The 17,743-nt window shown below is 39.8% G+C and overlaps 1 protein-coding gene across 4 annotated transcripts in view; it reads right to left on the bottom strand.

The window, feature by feature from the left end:
• LOC129181065 (A disintegrin and metalloproteinase with thrombospondin motifs 20-like) overlaps positions 1-17,743 on the bottom strand; it is a 226,672-nt gene that overhangs the window by 101,813 nt on the left and 107,116 nt on the right. For all 4 annotated transcript variants that reach the window (XM_054775726.1, XM_054775728.1, XM_054775727.1 and 1 more), the window contains 6 exons: positions 15,248-15,393; positions 14,984-15,165; positions 14,769-14,905; positions 14,548-14,665; positions 7,221-7,316; positions 661-827 (listed from right to left, as the gene is read on the bottom strand). In XM_054775726.1, coding sequence (XP_054631701.1) covers positions 661-827; positions 7,221-7,316; positions 14,548-14,665; positions 14,769-14,905; positions 14,984-15,165; positions 15,248-15,393 — 846 coding nt within the window. The remainder of the gene's footprint in view (positions 1-660; positions 828-7,220; positions 7,317-14,547; positions 14,666-14,768; positions 14,906-14,983; positions 15,166-15,247; positions 15,394-17,743) is intronic.

Here is a 17,743-nt window from a genome sequence, read left to right as displayed (position 1 = left end):
TTTTTTCAATTCCAAATATTGAAACTTTTCTTCTTGTCAGATTATAACTTTATGTGCAGAATTTTCCAAAAATGACAACTTTATTTTATTTTGTTTTGTTTCTACGTAATAATATTCTGACATAATTTTTTTTATTTATTCTCTAAAATTACAGCTCTTTTTCCCCATATATGCTGCTATTTTTTTCTTCCAACTATTTTAACTTTCTTCTTGTAAATTTTCTTCTAGTAATTTTTACTTTATTCCCATAATATTTTGATTTGATTCTTGGAATATTATAAAGTGTCTCCACAAGGTGATTTTCCAAAAACTACAATTTTATTTGTTGTTTTGTTGGTTTGTCATAATATTATGACTTGAAAAAAATGAATGTATTTTTTTCTTTAATATTTCAACTTTATACTGACTAATATGCTGTTTGTTTTTTTTTTAGTTTAGTTGTTCAATGTTATTTTTAGAGTGTACCGCGGGCTGCAAATGACCGCCGGGCCACACTGTGGCCAGGGGTGGCCTGAGGTGACCAGGGGCGGACTAAGGGGCCGTTTTCAAATTGGCCATGGCTCCACAAAATGTTCCTAAATATAAAGAGCACATTCCCCTCATCAAGACCTGCCTAGTGATAAAAGCGCAGTGGGAAAGAGGTGTTCAATGGGCAGCCACCTGCAGAACAAGCTCCTCCTCGATGCGCTCGGTACAGTTGATGCGCTCCACTTTGGTGTCGGAGCCGCTGTACTCGATGACCGTCCCCTTGAAGGTGATCTCCCTTTTGAACATGGCCACCACAAAGTTCCCGTTCAGCAGGAAGTTGGACTGGCTGTCGGACAAGGCTGGAAAAAAGCAACAACCCTGCAATCAATTTCACCAGAAGACGTGACCATGTTTTAATGTTCTTGTGAGATGCTAAGTGTTTGAGGCACTGTGCTAAGTAAACAGTCTTTGTGTTGCCAGCCTATTGTTACGGACAAAAGCGCCGGCGGCCATACATAGCATTTATTTGGAGTGAAGACTGCGAGACTGTCAGTGGATGATGGCCGCTGCAGTGCAAACAATGACTGTGAGATGCAACAACCGCACGCACGCACCCACACACACACACACAAAGAACACACACTTCACCACATAAACAACACAACACACTCTTTTTCTGCCGCTCCCAAGAAACATGCAGCTGATTACAACATCTGCGTGCCAAAAAGTGCAAGTTGACTTTCTTTACATTCGTGTCTGCATGACATGGTTATTGTTTTTAAACCCAGACACGATTGTGGGCTTTGGACGCGGAGATGAAAAAGTACAGACACAAAAAGGAACACATGAGATTATGACCCACAAATATATTGATATTTGTTATATTTGTTTGTGAATGCACATGGATGGAAATACTATGAATTAATGATTCGATTTTTATATGTATTTATTATGATTCTATCTATGATAACCCTGGTGGTGGCATGAGTTTGATTCCCGGCCAGGGCCGTGTCAGAAAGCAACCGCTGTGAAAAACTAAGCTACAACCATAATGCCACTGACTCTCACCGTGGTGACCCCGACAAGAAAAAGGAGAAAACTAATTCTGTCCATGACTCTTATTTCAATGGTGGTCGAGTGGTTAGCATGTTGGCCACACAGTCAGGCGATCGAGAAGACCTGGGTTCGAATCTCCGTTGGGCATCTCTGTGTGGTGTTTGCATGTTCTCCCCGGGTTTCTCCGGGTACTCCGGTTTCCTCCCACATTCCAAAAACATGCATGTTAGGTTAATTGCTGACTCTAAATTGTCCATAGGTATGAATGTGAGTGTGAATGGTTGATTGTCTATATGTGCCCTGCCATTGGCTGGCGACCTGTCCAGGGTGTACCCCGCCTCTCGCCCCAAGTCAGCTGGGATAGGCTCCAGCATGCCCCCGCGACCCTAATGAGGATAAGCGGCATAGAAAATGGATGGATGAATTCTTATTTCAAGTATTAAGCGCAGCACAGAGGTTATGTTTTTGCCGACATTTGTTTGTTTTCAGAATAACTTGAAAAGTTCTGAATGAATTTGGTAAATTTTCAGGAATTGTCGGAAATGGGATATGGAAGAACTGATTAAATTTTGTAGGTGATCCAAAATTCAAAAAACGGCTATTGTGATCCAAAATTTCCGTAAAAGGGCTATTACCTACAACCAAGGAGATTATACAACAGGAGAGCCGACTCGGCATCCACTTCTGTAGTTTGTCATGGGGGCAGAAGCCAGAAAAATTGCATTGAAAACATGCCCTCGGCACACTCAGCCATTAATTGCTGAAATAGACGGCCCAAAAGACCAGATTTGTCATTTTTCAAGTTCCCAAAAAACAAGGATAAAAAATAAGATTTACAACACGGGTTGTTGTAAATAAACACAAGACTTAAGTGTACTGTAGTACCTCGCATAACGTAAACCTCCTTTTACGTAAATTCCACTGAACGTAAAGAATTGATGTAAAGTTTTTGTATCGTATTACGTAAGAAATTCCATATAACGTAAAGCGTCAAGTCGGTGCAAGCGACAGAGAGACTAACAGAGTACACTTGGTGACGCCTTCTGACGCTTTACGCTCTCATTGGCTGATTATCGGGGCACCGCCTACGCTCTCATCTCATTGGCTGACTTATCCAGCCCGTCCGTGTGTTTGTGTGAGAGACATGCTGCTCCCTTCAACTCCCTTCCTCATCGAAGTCGCCCTTAAACTAGTTCACACGCATTGAAATCTCTTCTTAATTTGTTTACTTTTCTTTGTGTTAGAATGACCGTAGATTGTTTTTGTTTATCATTTTTATTCATTTACAGTAACCTTATTTATTACCTTATTTTATATTGGAATGTTACTCTACTATGTTTATGCTAACGTTTTCTTATATTTTCCCACCATATTTGGTGGACTTTGAATATTTTGAAGGGCCAAATGTGTGAGTTTGGGAAGATCTTGGAACGGATTAGTCTATTTACATGCATTTTACGCTTCGTATAACATAAAATCCCTATAACATAAAGGTTCTTGGAACGCATTATTTACGTTGTAGGGGCGTCTACTGTATTTTGTATGGGACTCCCACACAATATATAGCTTTAAGCTAATTTGTTTCTCTGGGTGATTAGTTGAATTGAAGTCAGTGATGATGACGATTTAGATTATAGTCTATCAAATGTATTAACAATGCCATGACTGAAATAAATGTTGCATTGTGTAAATATTTCCAGTTAATTATCCATATATTGTATTATTATTTTGTTTGTTGATTGTTAAGTCAATTTTATCAAAGTGTACTGACAGTGTATAACTTTATTTTATACTCAGTTCAGAGCTAGTGAATACATTGTACTTTATTGTCTGCCTAGCCCCGCCCACCTCTCTTGCCCCCTATCGTGGCAGACTTTCAGATCCACGGCATACTTCACTCTGTTCCATTCGCTGGCGGCCGAGTCGGCAATCCTGTTCTTACCTCTAAAATCCTTGCCTGCTACTACTTCCACATTTCTCAACCGATTCAGATCATTCCAACATCAAAGCATTCAACAAATTAAGGACTTTCATGCTATTTTCCACATACAAAGACCGTTCCAGTCAAAATTCTCAACTCATTCGTGACATTTAGCCTTCCTGGTACATGCGCTATTGTGCTAGGTGTGGTAACGTTAGCATATCAGCATTACTAGCATGCTAATGAGCATACTACCATTTTTAGCTATTTTTATGGGTAAACAATATATAAACACTTAGCACGATCATGTTAGGTGTTAGCATTGCTAGCATGTTAACATTGGCATAGCAGAATTTTTAGCCATTTTCACAGCTAGAAACATATATGAACACTTAGCGCTATTATGCTATGTGTTAGCATGCTAACATTAGCATTTAGCATTGCTAGCATGCTATCATTAGGATAGCAGCATTTCAAGCCATTTTCATAGGTAGACACATACTGTATATAAACATATAACACTATTATGCTAGGTCTTACTATGCTAATGTTGGCATGTCCGCATTGCTAACATGCGGACATTAGCATAGTAGCATTTTTAGCCATTTTCATAGGTAGACTGTCATATAAACAAAAAAAAATTTTGGGGAAAATTAGGTTGGGGAAAATGTAAAAAATATTATGACAATAAAGTCAAAATATAAAATAAAGTCATAATATTAGTTTTTAATTATTAAAGCCTTGCGATACAAAATGAGTTGTGTTGCTCACATTGCACTGGTCAGCTTGACACGTTCCCTACATCGCATTTTCAGCTCTACGGGTCGCACTTTTTCTTTGTTATTTGATTTTCACAGCGTATTTGTCCTCCTCAGCCGTCTGCATAATTAATGAGCTGGGGGGTGGGGGGCAAACGTGACATGTCGGTGCAAATGGCCAGCATGTGTTTGTCGGCCACATGTGTTGCCCCCCGCTGGAGGAGGAGAGGAGGAGGAGGAGGAAAAACTTCAACCGTCTTTATTTTCTGGTTCTGTGCTGAGATATCCACTTTCACCCACATGCATCTAATTAGCACCCAGCACTGCCTCATTTATCTTTCTGGGCGGGGCGGGGGGGCCTGTCACTCCATTTGCTTTCCCAAGCTGGCCGTCATTGCCTCACCAGCCGTGTTTCCTTCATATGCACTCAGCACGAGTGACACTTACGGAACAGTTTATGCCTCCTTCACCTGTCAGCTTGTCTCCTCAACGGCATGGGCGCACACTTGTGTGAGTGTGAGTGTGAGTGTGTGTGTGTGTGTGTGTGTGTGTGTGTGTGTGTGTGTGAGATGGCACGTGGAGCTAACTGCTTGGGAGCTAATGTAAACGTGCTCGCCTGCTTATTTGTGAGCTAGACCCAGACAGATCTGGATAAATTCTCCTCACGTGAAGACCAGAACACGTTTGTAAATATCCGTCGGCCATTTGCAGCCTTAAGCTAATTTTTTCTTATTAAAAATGTTATACTATGAATATATCGATATAATGTAAGTAAAAATGTATTATATATATGATAGAAGAATGTGTTGAGATGCACCTGTGTTTAACGTACTGTACGGTCGTCTCTCGCCACTTTGCTCTATCACCGCTTTTCAAAAGTACTGGATGCTATGCATATTGTGATCTACATTGTATTGATTTTTGTGTGTTTAATACATTTTCTGTATGGAGCCGCTCGGCCTGGAAATGAAAAATATCACTGTGAGCTCAATTTTAATCATCAAGAAAATATTTTTTTAGTTTCATTTTGTTACTTAAACACAAAATATGAAATGAACACTGCTGTGTTTAACTAATAAAATACAAGACAAGGCTTCAGCAGACACTGGATGTTTCATTTTACTTTTATCCCCCGCCTTTTTTTACTGTCAGAGAATGACCGAATGTACCGTGGAACCTTGGTTATTCATCGGTTCCAGAAGGTCCAACTCTAACAAAAAATCGTACTCTAACCAAATCAATGCTTCCCATAAGAAATAATGTACATCAAATGAATCCGTCCAGAAAGCCAATAATGTTAACACAAAACACATTTTTACAATGACATTTTTACATGCAGAAAACACATGCAAAAACTGTAAATGATGAATGAAGGGGATAAATTCATATTTAAGGTTGCTTTTACCTTCATTGAAGATGTGATTGTTGCCAAAGACACAATGTGACAGCGAGATCAACACGGATAACACCTTCTTGTTTTGCCATGAGTTATTTCTTGAATTCAATAGTATTTCTCACCTCAAGTCTCCGCTTTTCTTTTGATCACGGCTGCAAAATAAGCAGAAATGGAGCCAAAGAAAGTTGCAAGTGGCAGCATTTTGATAGAGAAGGTGAGAAACACTACAACATTGAATTCAAGAAATAATTCATAGCAAAACAGGAAGGTGGTGTCTGTGTGGTGTCCCACAGCAATCAGAGAAAGTTGGAGCTATACTGATGAAGAATACTGTTTGTCACTCATTTAAGTCCATACCTCAGAGACTGCAAGCTGTCGTAAAAGCCAGAGGTGGTGCAACAAAGTACTAGCAGTCTGTTTGTTTGTTGTTCACTAACATCATTTTTTCCTCTCAATTGAGTAATTCCCTCATTTTTGCCCTCTGCTTAGTCTAAAAAAGTAACTTATTGACGACCAAATTTTTTTCCTAAATCCTTTTAGTGTTTCTTAAAGCCAGAAAGTTGCCATTTGACATGACTTTAGTTTTGTGTCATGTCTGTGATCTGCTTTTTTCTACAAATTTAAACAACTGAATGAACATCCACCGAGACTGGTGATTCCATCATTTTTGCCAGGGGTTGTATGTATTCACAAGCTAACAGAACGCGAACAACGACAATTTGTATTACACATATGAATATATTAATAACGTGCGTGTACGCTAACCGGAAAATGTAAGCAAACCGAGGCAAAAGTCTGGCGTAAATATGCAACATTAACCAGAAAACAAAACAAACAAACATCAGGAATAAAGATATACTCTTTGGGCAAATTTTTGAAGTACAGTTGTCCCTCGTTTATCACGGCCAATTGGTTCCAGACCCGGCCGCGATATGTGAATTTCTGCAAAGTAGGATTCAATATTAATAAACTGAATATTTTCCTAGTTATGGCATAAAAAACCTGTTTACAACCTTCTAAATACAGTTTTTAACATTATTAGAGCCCTCTAGAAAAGAAATAACACCCCTTTACACTCCTTTACACCTTTACACTCCTATTACCCATTATAGTTGATATAATAAGAGAAAATAAGATATGTTGGCCATGAATAAAATAACATAGACTCACACGTTAGCAGTTCCTTGTTGTTTTTTCTGGACAGTGTACTTCCTGTGGTGGCTATTATCTCATCAATGTATTGTAATGGCAGCTTTGAATGGCTGTACACTCACATTACCTAGGGTATTGGCCATAATAAGAGTAAATAAGCCATATAGGATATAAAGTAAAACTCCTGTTCGTGTGTGTACGTGTCACAGTCGATGTGTCCCAGGACAGGAAGTGATGTCGGAGGTTTCAGAGTTTAGGTTTAGCATGTTTTTTTTTTTCTCCGTTTGTGGGTGGTCCTGGACCATAACCCTGGCGAATACTGTGTGTCTTTCAACTTCCATTAAAATACAAGTTGTTGTGGTAATATTGCAACTTTTTTTGTCTGAAAAGCATCCAAGACAAGTGAACTTGATCATCATCTTAAAGGAGGATCTGTTGCATTTGCATTTGCATCTTTGCGCTGACTCACCAAGGTAGTTGTCATCTTCTGGCTTTCCTGAGTAGCTGACCTGCTTGATATCGATGTTGGTCGCTCCGGCTGGGATGCGGACCACTGTGTTGTAGCCTGAGGAAGAAAAACAACACGACAAGTGAGACTAAAAACGAATGGAAGCGTGACTCTCTGCAAAGACGTCAAACACATCTTGATGCTGTGCCATGTCCCAACCGCGGGGGGACTTTGGAAAAATATAACAACAAAAAGTAAGTCAGTCGTAGCAACTAGGATGAGGTTAGTTCTTAGTTCTTTCATTTAGTTCAGTTCCCACAATATTACCCTACCTAATTTTCCCAAACTGACAACTGTATTTTGTTTGTTTTATTTTTCATATTACAACATAAAAAAAAAACATATTTTTTCGTTAATATTTCAAATTGAAATTACATTATTTTTCTTCATCCTATTACAAATTTATTCTCGAAAATGTGCTTTGTTCTTGTTAGAATATGACTTCTTTCTTATATTATATAATATTTTAACTTTATTCTTGTAAAATTGCAGCTGTTTTCCTTCCATTTACGCTGTTGTTGTTTTTTTTTTTTTACTCTATTTCAACTTTCTTCTTGTAATTTTGACTTTATCACCATAATATTTGAATTTTATTCTCACATTATAACTTTTCATCATTCTTCATCATTATTGTTTTGTTTGTTCCTCATAAGAAATTCATCCCTCACTCTATCGCAGTTTTTCAAAAATGCATTAATAAATGATGGCTGTTTTGTGGTTGACTATGGCCTATTATTAGTCAAAAAATATTAAAAGACAAGTCATATGTAGTATTCTGGTCAGTAGGCCTGAGTGAAAAAGTAATCCTTTCATTCTTACTTTGTACTTCTTCCGCACTCTGTTTGAAAGCCTTTCTTAAGTTTAGAATAAATCAATTGGAGGCTAACTAGTTAGCTCGTTAGCTTGCTATATGCTATGAGCGGCGGCTATCTGTGTCCCTGCAGTGATCCCAAAGCCTGCGCATTAGTGTTGCACAATGTGGCATAAACAAAGAATAAAAGGATTGTAAAGGTGCCTGCAGGGCTCTAATAATGGTAGAAACCGTATTTACAAAGTCATAAACAGGTTCTGTTTATTAATGCTGAATCCGACTTTGCGGAAATCCACTTATCGCAGTCGGGGCTGGAACCAATTAACAGTGATGGGGTCATTTTGGTTGGCCGGCCACTCCTGGGAAGGTTCACCACTGCTCTCTGTTTTTGCCATTTGTGGCTAATGGCTCTCACTGTGGTTCGCTGGAGTCCCAAAGCTTTAGAAATGGCTTTATAACCTTTTACAGACGGATAGATTTAACGGGGGGCAATCACTTTTCCCACACGGGGCCATGGAGGTTTGGATTTTTCTTCTGCTTTAATCACAAAAAGCTTCATTTCAAAAATGCATTTTGTGTTGTGTTGTCATTGACGAATATTTACATTTGTTTGATGATCTGAAACATGTGACAAACATGCAAAAAAATAAGAAATTGGGACGAAGGCAAACACTTTTTCACACCACGGTCTATGTACACCACCTACCACGCCTGCAGGTGCTCCCAGAGTTTTGGAGGGGGGTCTATGTATATTAGGGGTGCACGATAATTATCGGGCCAATATGAGCATATTTTGACATCATAATGATAAATCAAATAACATCAAAAATAGCTCAGATAACTGATAATTTATATTTTAAAAAACGCTCCAATGAGGTGAGATTACCCGTACTGTGCGGGTGACAAAATCAAGCGCTCCTTTTTTTTCCTCCTGCCTGCGACGTTAGCAGCCTGCCATAACTTCTCTTGAGCCCACTACTGTTTCAGAGACATTTTGCGTGCAAGTTGCACCAAATGATCTGCGATGAGCGGAAAAAAACCTCATCAAGCACACAAAAAACCTTGTCAGCTACCTGAAAGGCCACATCGCTACCACGCACGAGGCATGTTGTGCCACGGTGTTTGAAAACAGCAAAAGGTTTGCTAGAGACCATTATGGTGACGCATTAGCTGCTCAGGGCATGTGTCCGAATATAGTGCACTTTGCTGGGCCAAAGCGGGTGGCTCCCTCCGCTCTACTGTATACTCTGGTTCTCCTGACAGTAGTGATGTGGTACTAGTAATGTTGTGATATTTGATTAGGATAAATCAACAGGTACAGTTGGTCAAATCCAAATTTGTTTGAATCCTTCTCATCAGCAGGTGTGCACACACTACAGTTAAATCTAAATTTTAAAAAGTAGATATAAAAACAATGATTGGTTAATGGTACCATATCGGCCTTAAGAAGTTGAAAGTTATTGGTATTGGTTAGAAAAAAAGATATATATATTTCTATAATACTCTGTTTCCTGTTGCAATGCATATTGTTATTTACATGCCTGCGGTGCATCTGCACATGTGCTGCATGAGGCCACAGTTGGTGAATAAAGACGACCTACATGCTGGCGAAGTCTTTCATAAGCGTCACTCAGGAAAAGAACCCCCAGTATACCCCCTGTACCTGTTGATTTATCCTAATCAAATATCACAACATTACTAGTACCACATCACTACTGTCAGGAGAACCAGAGTATACAGTAGAGCGGAGGGAGCCACCTGCTTTGCCCAGCAAAGTGCACTTTTTTTTTTTTTTTTTTCCTTGACGGGGAAGGACGTGTATGGCAGGAGCTCTGTTGAGCACAGGATCAGCGCTGATGGCTGAATCCCCCATCTGAATTCCTTTAACTTGGATAGTCGAGAGGTACAGATACAAGTATTGATACTGAAGGGTTTTATATCTCATTTGTGTTCTTATTATATGCATATTAATCTGCTAAGCCGCTCACATCCATTTTATACAGGTAGTCACACAAAACACATAGTGTTCTCATGGCCTGCGCTCATCTCATCCACACATACCTCACAACTGATAAGCAGCTCAAGGAGCGAGTACTCAAACCACAGCAACATCCTGCTTACAGCAGCTGGTTGACCTTCACAACGAACAAAGGCCCACTTCTCACATCGGCGGGTGCCACCCCACTTTGCTAATTGGTCCTCAGTGACTACAACACCACACCTCCAGAAACATCTAATTGGTCCTCGGGGACTACAACACCACACCTTCAGCGGCATCTGATTGGCTCTCCAACATCTACAGTGACGGGCGCTGTCTTCTCCCATTGGCTGAGGATCAACCTACATTTGCATCTAAAAATGTATAAGGACCGGGCAGGGATAGTTAGCTGTGCTCTTCCTGTCTGACCCTGTATTAAGACCAACCTCTGTGTAGGCCTATAGGGAAAGACGCTAGGCCCGGAGCTCCGTTGTATTAGGTTTGTTTGTCAGGAATAAATATATCTATGGCTTGCTCAGAAAGTCTCATGTAGTATTTCTCCTCCGACTTCGACACCCACAAGGATCAGAGAATCCTTCAATACCTGCTAGCAAGTCTAGCTAGTTAGCGAACTGCTGAAGTTCAAAGAGGTTGCTTAGCAACAATGTCAAACACAAAGGAAAATGATACTGGCTCTGAACTCGAAGAGGAAAATGATTCAGGCTCTGACGCGGACATAAAAATAGAAGCCCTTTTTCCAGGATACCTAGAGTTTAAGAAGGCTACCAAGGAGTTCCTCGAGGGTAGAGAGATCACTCTACCACGAATAATGCAAGCAATTGAGAAACTGCATTCAATGGCAGAGAAACATTCAGCTTCAAATGCAGTGATAAGGAATGGTATCACAAACATTATGGCAGAAAATAGAGTACAAAGTAAGTCAATCACAAACATTATGGAAGAAAATAGAGCACAGAACAAGTATATCAAAAAACTAAGAAAAGAGGTCAAGAAGTTGCAAGATGAAAATGCAGACCTGGGTGCTGCTCTTAGGAGGCGCTCTGCTCTTCAGGAAGCGATAAACCGTAAAGAAAATACAGCATTTTGCAAGGATGTTAGGGTTCTGCAGGATGATATCAGGGCATTATTGGAAGATAACACTGCCTTGCGCACTGTTCTCAAGGAGGCTATAAACCATATGGAAGCCACCCCATGTACTGATCTTAAGGACGCTAAAGACCCCAGGGAAGAAAATAGAGCATTATGCAAAGATATCAACATTCTACAGGATGACATCAAGGCACTATTGAAGGACAATGCTGACTTTCGCACCAACCTTGAGGAAGAGAAAGAAGCAAAGGAGAATATCAAGGAGCAAATTAAAAACTTCATTGGCGAGATGGATCAGATGGCACGAATGAATGATGTGGTCCTCACAGGGCTCCAAATCACACCCAAGTCAAGAGATGTTCCTTCAATAAAGCAGCAGATTGCTAACTTCCTACACTCGAAGGAGGTGGATGTCGATGTCAACAGTATTGACACTTGCGTCCCACTCCATGGCACAAACAACACCACACCTGTCATCATTAAGTTCACCAACAGGGAATTCAAAGCTGCACTGCTGAAACAGGGAAAGAAGCTCAGAGGCACCAACGTCTACATGAATGAGCATCTCACAAAACGCAATTCCGACATCGCCAGGAAAGCACGAGACCTGAGGAAGCAAGGAAAGATTCAAAACACTTGGAGCACTAACGGGAAAATTTACATCAAACTAAAAGGAAGTCCAGGAGTCGCAAGAGTGCTTGTTGTCCAAGATATCAGCGATCTGGATGCATATAAAACATTATATTACTATGATAATAAGCATAATGGAGGAAACACCCTACAAGACAGAGAAGGACTACATTCCACAGCAATAACCTTGACATAATTAATAAAAGGAACTCTTGTATACAAACCCAGCGTCACTAGCAGTGCAACACTAAAGACGATGTGGATATCAACAGGAGAGAAAGGACAGGATAAATAGAAAGGGAAAATGAAAGGAGAAGGAGGAAAAAATGGAGAAAGGGAAAAAAATAAATAAAAACTTTTTTTTTTTTTAATCATTTGTGTACCTGTATACTGTATATGTAAAAATGTGCGTACTTGTGTAGGTGCAGATGTAGGTGTATATATATATGTATGCACGTGTTTGTATGTACACACATGTATTAGCAATTGATGTGCTATGAAGAGGGGGTAGGATTAAATAAGCGCTGCTTCTTCCTACTCCTTTTCGGACATATGCGTGTTCGAAATAAATTAAACCAACCAACCAACAACCAACCAACCAGTATATTACACATACCTGTACTGTATTAAGTACAGTTATTGACCATTTATGTTGATAAATTAAAACAAAAAAAGGAAGGGTACTTTAGTGCAAGTTTGACGGACGTTGGTCTTACATCTTACGTGCGTTGCCTGTACAAATGAAGTGAAAGCCATACGTCCGAGCAGCCTCAGATTTCGTATGTGGTAAGCACGTCGACTTAAAGGTTGTGCATTGGGGGCGTGGTGATCTTACGCCTTCATGGTCACCAATTATGTTCTCAACGAATAACAAAAATGTGAAAAAAGAGATTTGGGGAACGCGACAAATCGCACGGCCAAAAAAAACTGTCCGCCCAGTTGTGACCTAGGCTAGAAAATATTTGCATGTGCACCAGTCCCAAAAACACCTGCAGGTTCCACTGCAGTTCTAAAATAATATTAATTAAATGTAAAAAAACAATGAGGCGAGCTTTGACAATGGCAGACCCTACAAAGACAAACCCAGACCCATCAGCACAAGGTTCTCCTGCCTGCTTGGGTTCCCAATCCCATTCCTGCATCAGCAACCCGGGCGACTTGGAGGTCGGCACCTGCTGGAGTTCAATCCAAACGCAAAACAACTGCGAGGAGGAAGAAAATGAGCTGCCTGCAGACTTCATGATGCTGAGACTGGCTGCAATCAGCGTTTGGCTCGGGATGAAGCTCCCCATCAAGTCACTCGTTCTAAAGTGCTGAGAGGTTTTCTTTGACAGTTTTAGACAAGATCAGTGCCCAAATTTGGCTGATCTGTGTGTGCTTAAACAACAACAGACTATGACATCACTGCTGCAAACGCTCAGCCAAGAAGGTTATGGTTTTACCCTTAAAACTAAGAAAATTTGTCCTCCCAAATGACATTTCACTGCCAAGTTTTGGACTTGGAGGTTTCATTTTGATTGCGATGAAGGCGTATAATGCGGCACCATTGCATGTTCAGTCGGCGTGTAACTGTATGCAACAATCAAGGTTTGGTATGTACCCCCAGGTCATGTCCACGGCAATACGGGCATTTTAAACACGTACAGGCCTCCTTCGCTAAATCGCGGTTCCAACATCTCGTTCTCACGCAGCTTTGCAAAAATGTATTCATTGATAAATGATTGCTGTTTTGTGGCCCATTAAGAATGAAGTGAAAATGTTAGAAAATTAGGTTGGGAAAACTTATGATATTGAGAGAATAAAGTCATAATATGACATGAAAAAAAACTGTCATCTGACAGGGAAAAAAGTTGGCATTTTCCAAAAATGAAGTCATAATATTCTGAGGAAAACATTTTTTTTAGGAGCATCATGTTTAAATACTAAACGATAGAAAAATGTTACTTTGTCAAGTTAGTCTCTAAAGTTATTATGAGAATCAAATAAAAAAAAGAATGAAGTTGAAATTCTTTGAAAGTTAATCATAGTCATATTACGAGAAAAAAAATTCGTCATTTTACAAGAATAAAGTCATAATATGATGATGAAAACATAAGGTTGAGATATAAAAAAAATGCTATTTTCTAAAGTTTGTTTCTACATTTTAAAGTCTAAAGTTTCTAAAAAGAAACAAAGCAACATTTTGGAATATTAGGTTGGAAAAAGTTTGCATATTTGGATAATAAAGACAAAATATTATGTCATAACATCACAAGGAAAAGAAAATGTAAATGTTTGGAAAACAACAGAGGTGTAAAAACAAACAAAAAAGTGTAATTTAAAGAAACATACTAATAATTGGCTTTTCACCTACTTGACAAAGCTGAAATGCAGGCTGTTTTTTCTTGAAATATACAGTATATAACTTCTTGGCATATCTACATGGGTTCTTTTACAAAATGTAAAATATCAAAGTGGCTCGTCCATCCTTTAATTTTTCAGTATGTTTGGACACCCTTGGTTTACATATGTCACCGGGAAGGTCAAGCGTTCCCAAAACAATGGAAGAGGCTTTTTTCAAGTTCTGGCTTCTCCTTGGCACCATCGCTACCCATGACTCCAGCTAGCCAAAGGCTGCAATGTACTGTATTTGTTTATACCAAATGTTATGTTGGGAAAAATCCAATTTGGAATAGCGTTATACCCTTCATGTTCCGATCCAGGTGAGTGTTAAGACTGATCTCATGTGCAATGGGAATAACGTGAGGATCAAGACTCACCATACTGAGCATCATTAAACGTCCCCGCCAGGGTTTTGCATGAAGAGTTGTCGCCGCCGCACACGCCACATTTGTCATTCCGAGCCTTCGAGTTCAGGACGTGATCGCAGCCCGCTTGCTGGAGAAAGAAAAGATGGCTATGGCATGTAGAAACCTTGAGCACAGTCAAGACAACTTATGCGATTGGTGAGACATCATCAAGGACAAAGGCACCGACATACCCTGCAGAGGCCTTGAACACAGATATCGTAGGTGTCGGTGCCACACGGCGTGCCGTCGATGACACGGTCCTTCAGCGGATAATACGCCGTCGCACCGGCGACCCGGCAGAAGAGCTTGCACCGATCCTTCAATAGTACTAAGACGGCAAAACAAGGACGTTCCATGACTGGATTCCTTTTCTTATGAAGACACCTGACACGGCATGCGGACTTACTGCCGCTGTATTTGGGGACCCAGCGGACGTTGGGAGGTAGACCGTTGATGTTGAAGTGCTTGCCGTCGAACTGAGAGCACTGCTCCTCGCGGAAATCCTTGCGCCCTCGCGGACATGGCTCAGTGTTGCAAGACCGGAACTTCATCCTGCGTCCCACGCAGAACTTCCCGCCGTTCCTCGGCCTGGGGTGACACAACAGGACAAAAGGTGACACTCTATAAATCATACAAATGGATAGTTTTCATGTCTTTTTGTCATTCTTACTCAGGCTTATTGCATTCTCTGGTGGTGCTCCTTGTCCCTCCGCCGCAGGACCTGGAGCAAGCACTGTAGGCACCCCAGGGCCCCCATTCCCCATCCACGGGCTGCAGGTACAGCTCCTTGTTGACACACATGCCGTGTCTGCAATACTGCAAGTACCATAACAAACATGCGCAGATCACATAAAAAAATAAAAATAAAAAAGAGACACTGGCATTTCTGCATTTAAGGCATGCACACCTGGCACGGGGACTAGAGGTGTCCCTCTTTGACTTCTTAATCGTCCCTTTACATCAAACTTTATTTGAAAAGTAACACCCTCATTCTGTGTTTCCCCTTCGGGGGAATGCATCCACTTTGGTTCAACCAGCTGTCCAAAGAGAGAAGCATTTATCATCATGTAGATAACACACCTGAGGTTTTTACCTCAGTAAAGGTCAGATTTTGGATCCAAGTGTTGTATTAGGTCTTCATAGATACCCTAGTGATGGTTCCACTGAGTGTCGACTCAGATGGAGGCGGTTTTGAGTAGTCAAACCTCAGTTTTCATCCACCTCAGTTTTCGTTGAAAATTTTGCCTCGGTTTCCATACACTGGCTTGGTTTTGCGCGTAACAAACTACTGTACTGTATCAGTTCTGTGGAATCAACTAACCAAAAAAAGCATCACTGTCCGTGCAGTTAAAAAAATACCGAGTATGGCTTCTAAATAACATGCCATGGGGCCACAGAAAGTTACGAGTGGCAGCAATTTAAGAAAGAAGGTGAGAAACACTTTGTTCATAAATACACAGGACTTGATGGAAAATGTCCTTTGCACCAATAGATGGTAATCACATGAGGCATGGATGTTGAGATGAGAGTGGCGTGGGAACTTCATCTCAGTCATTCAAGATTCAAGATTCAAGAGTTTTATTGTCATATGCATAGTAAAACAGGCAGTTATACTATGCAATGAAATTCTTATTCTGTTCATTCTCCCAAGAAAAGAAAGAAAACACAAGAAAGAATAAGAACATAAGTCATGGGAAGGATGTCAATTTTGGGACACATCCTCAGTAGGGTACCTTTGAATCAGTGGGTGTTTCGGCCTTGGATTTTCATCTGGCCAGGATGTTCAGGAAGCAAGCATCAACAATAAGTTCCATCCATTCCTCATTTGTCATTATTTCACATTGTTTTCTGCATGTAAAGCTACAATTATCCTTCGTTACATGTTTTTTTTTTCGTTCATTTTTCTGGGTGTCATTCACATATTCATTGGATTTATATTACTGTTTCCAGCGAAGGCCACGCACTGAGAAAAAAGGATACAATTTTGCCACTTTGATATGTTGCTAACCAACACGTAGATATGCTAAGAAGTTATATATATTTCAAGAAAAAACTGCATCTCAGTTTATACAGGTGAAAATGCCTATTATTACTATCAACTTCACTCTTTGCTCTTTTTTCCCCTCAGTTTAGATTTCAACTTCCTTCTCAAATACTCTTTGTAAATTTTCTTTTCATATTATTATGACTTTATTACCACAATATTTTGATGTTATTCCCATAGTATTCACACTTTTTGCCCATAATAATTTTCCCAAAATTTTGGACCTTTGTTTTGTTTCTCATAAGATTATTATTTTTCTTTGATATTTAAACTCTAATTCTACTAAAATGACATTATTCTTCCACATACTGTACTTCATATTTTCACTTTATTCTCATAAAATTACAGCTGGTTTTTACATGTCTGCTGTTTTTTTCCAACTATTTCAACTTTCTTCTTGTAAATGGTGTTCTCATATTTGTGACTTTACTGTATTCCCATAATAGTCTGACTTTATCGTCATCAACATTGTAACTTTTACGCAACCTAATGTCCCACAAATTACAACTTATTTGTTGTTTCGGTTGTTTCTCATAATATTACGACTTTAAAAAATGTCATTTTTCAACTTTATGCTACTAAACATGACATGCGTTTTCCTCACAATATTACACCGTTACTCTGATAAAATTACAACTTTTGATAGTAAGAAAACAACTTTTTTCTCTTAATACTTTGACTTAATTCTTCACAAATTACAGCTGATTTTTTTTGTTTTTTTGCTGTTTGTTTTCTTGTTAAATTATATTTTTAGAATGTGTGGCAGGCCAACAAAAAAACAGCCGCAGGGCTCCGAATGGCCCCCGCCGCACTTTGGACATCCCTGTCAGATAGGAAAAATTGCCTCAGTTTTTCTAAGTTTCAGTTTCCGTCCAATCTTTGGAACCAATTCATAACATGCCTGGTATCAAAGCTGCTCGCCTCCCTTTGGCAAGAAGTGATACCAGTGCTCTCTTAAGAGCATAACCAAACTCCATTCTTTCTAAGTAAGATATCAGGGGGTTGGGTTCGCTGAAAGAATGTGGGACGAGACGGCGTCTGTCTGCACACAGGCAGCACCTTGATAAGAAAATCTAAGATAAGATGAGAAACTTCTGTTCTTGCTCAACAACAAGCTTTTAC

Source organism: Dunckerocampus dactyliophorus, chromosome 5 (assembly GCF_027744805.1).
Source record: "Dunckerocampus dactyliophorus isolate RoL2022-P2 chromosome 5, RoL_Ddac_1.1, whole genome shotgun sequence".
Lineage (NCBI taxonomy): Eukaryota > Metazoa > Chordata > Actinopteri > Syngnathiformes > Syngnathidae > Dunckerocampus > Dunckerocampus dactyliophorus.
Note: the sequence above shows the minus strand (reverse complement) of the source record. Positions and strands in the feature narration are given on the sequence as shown.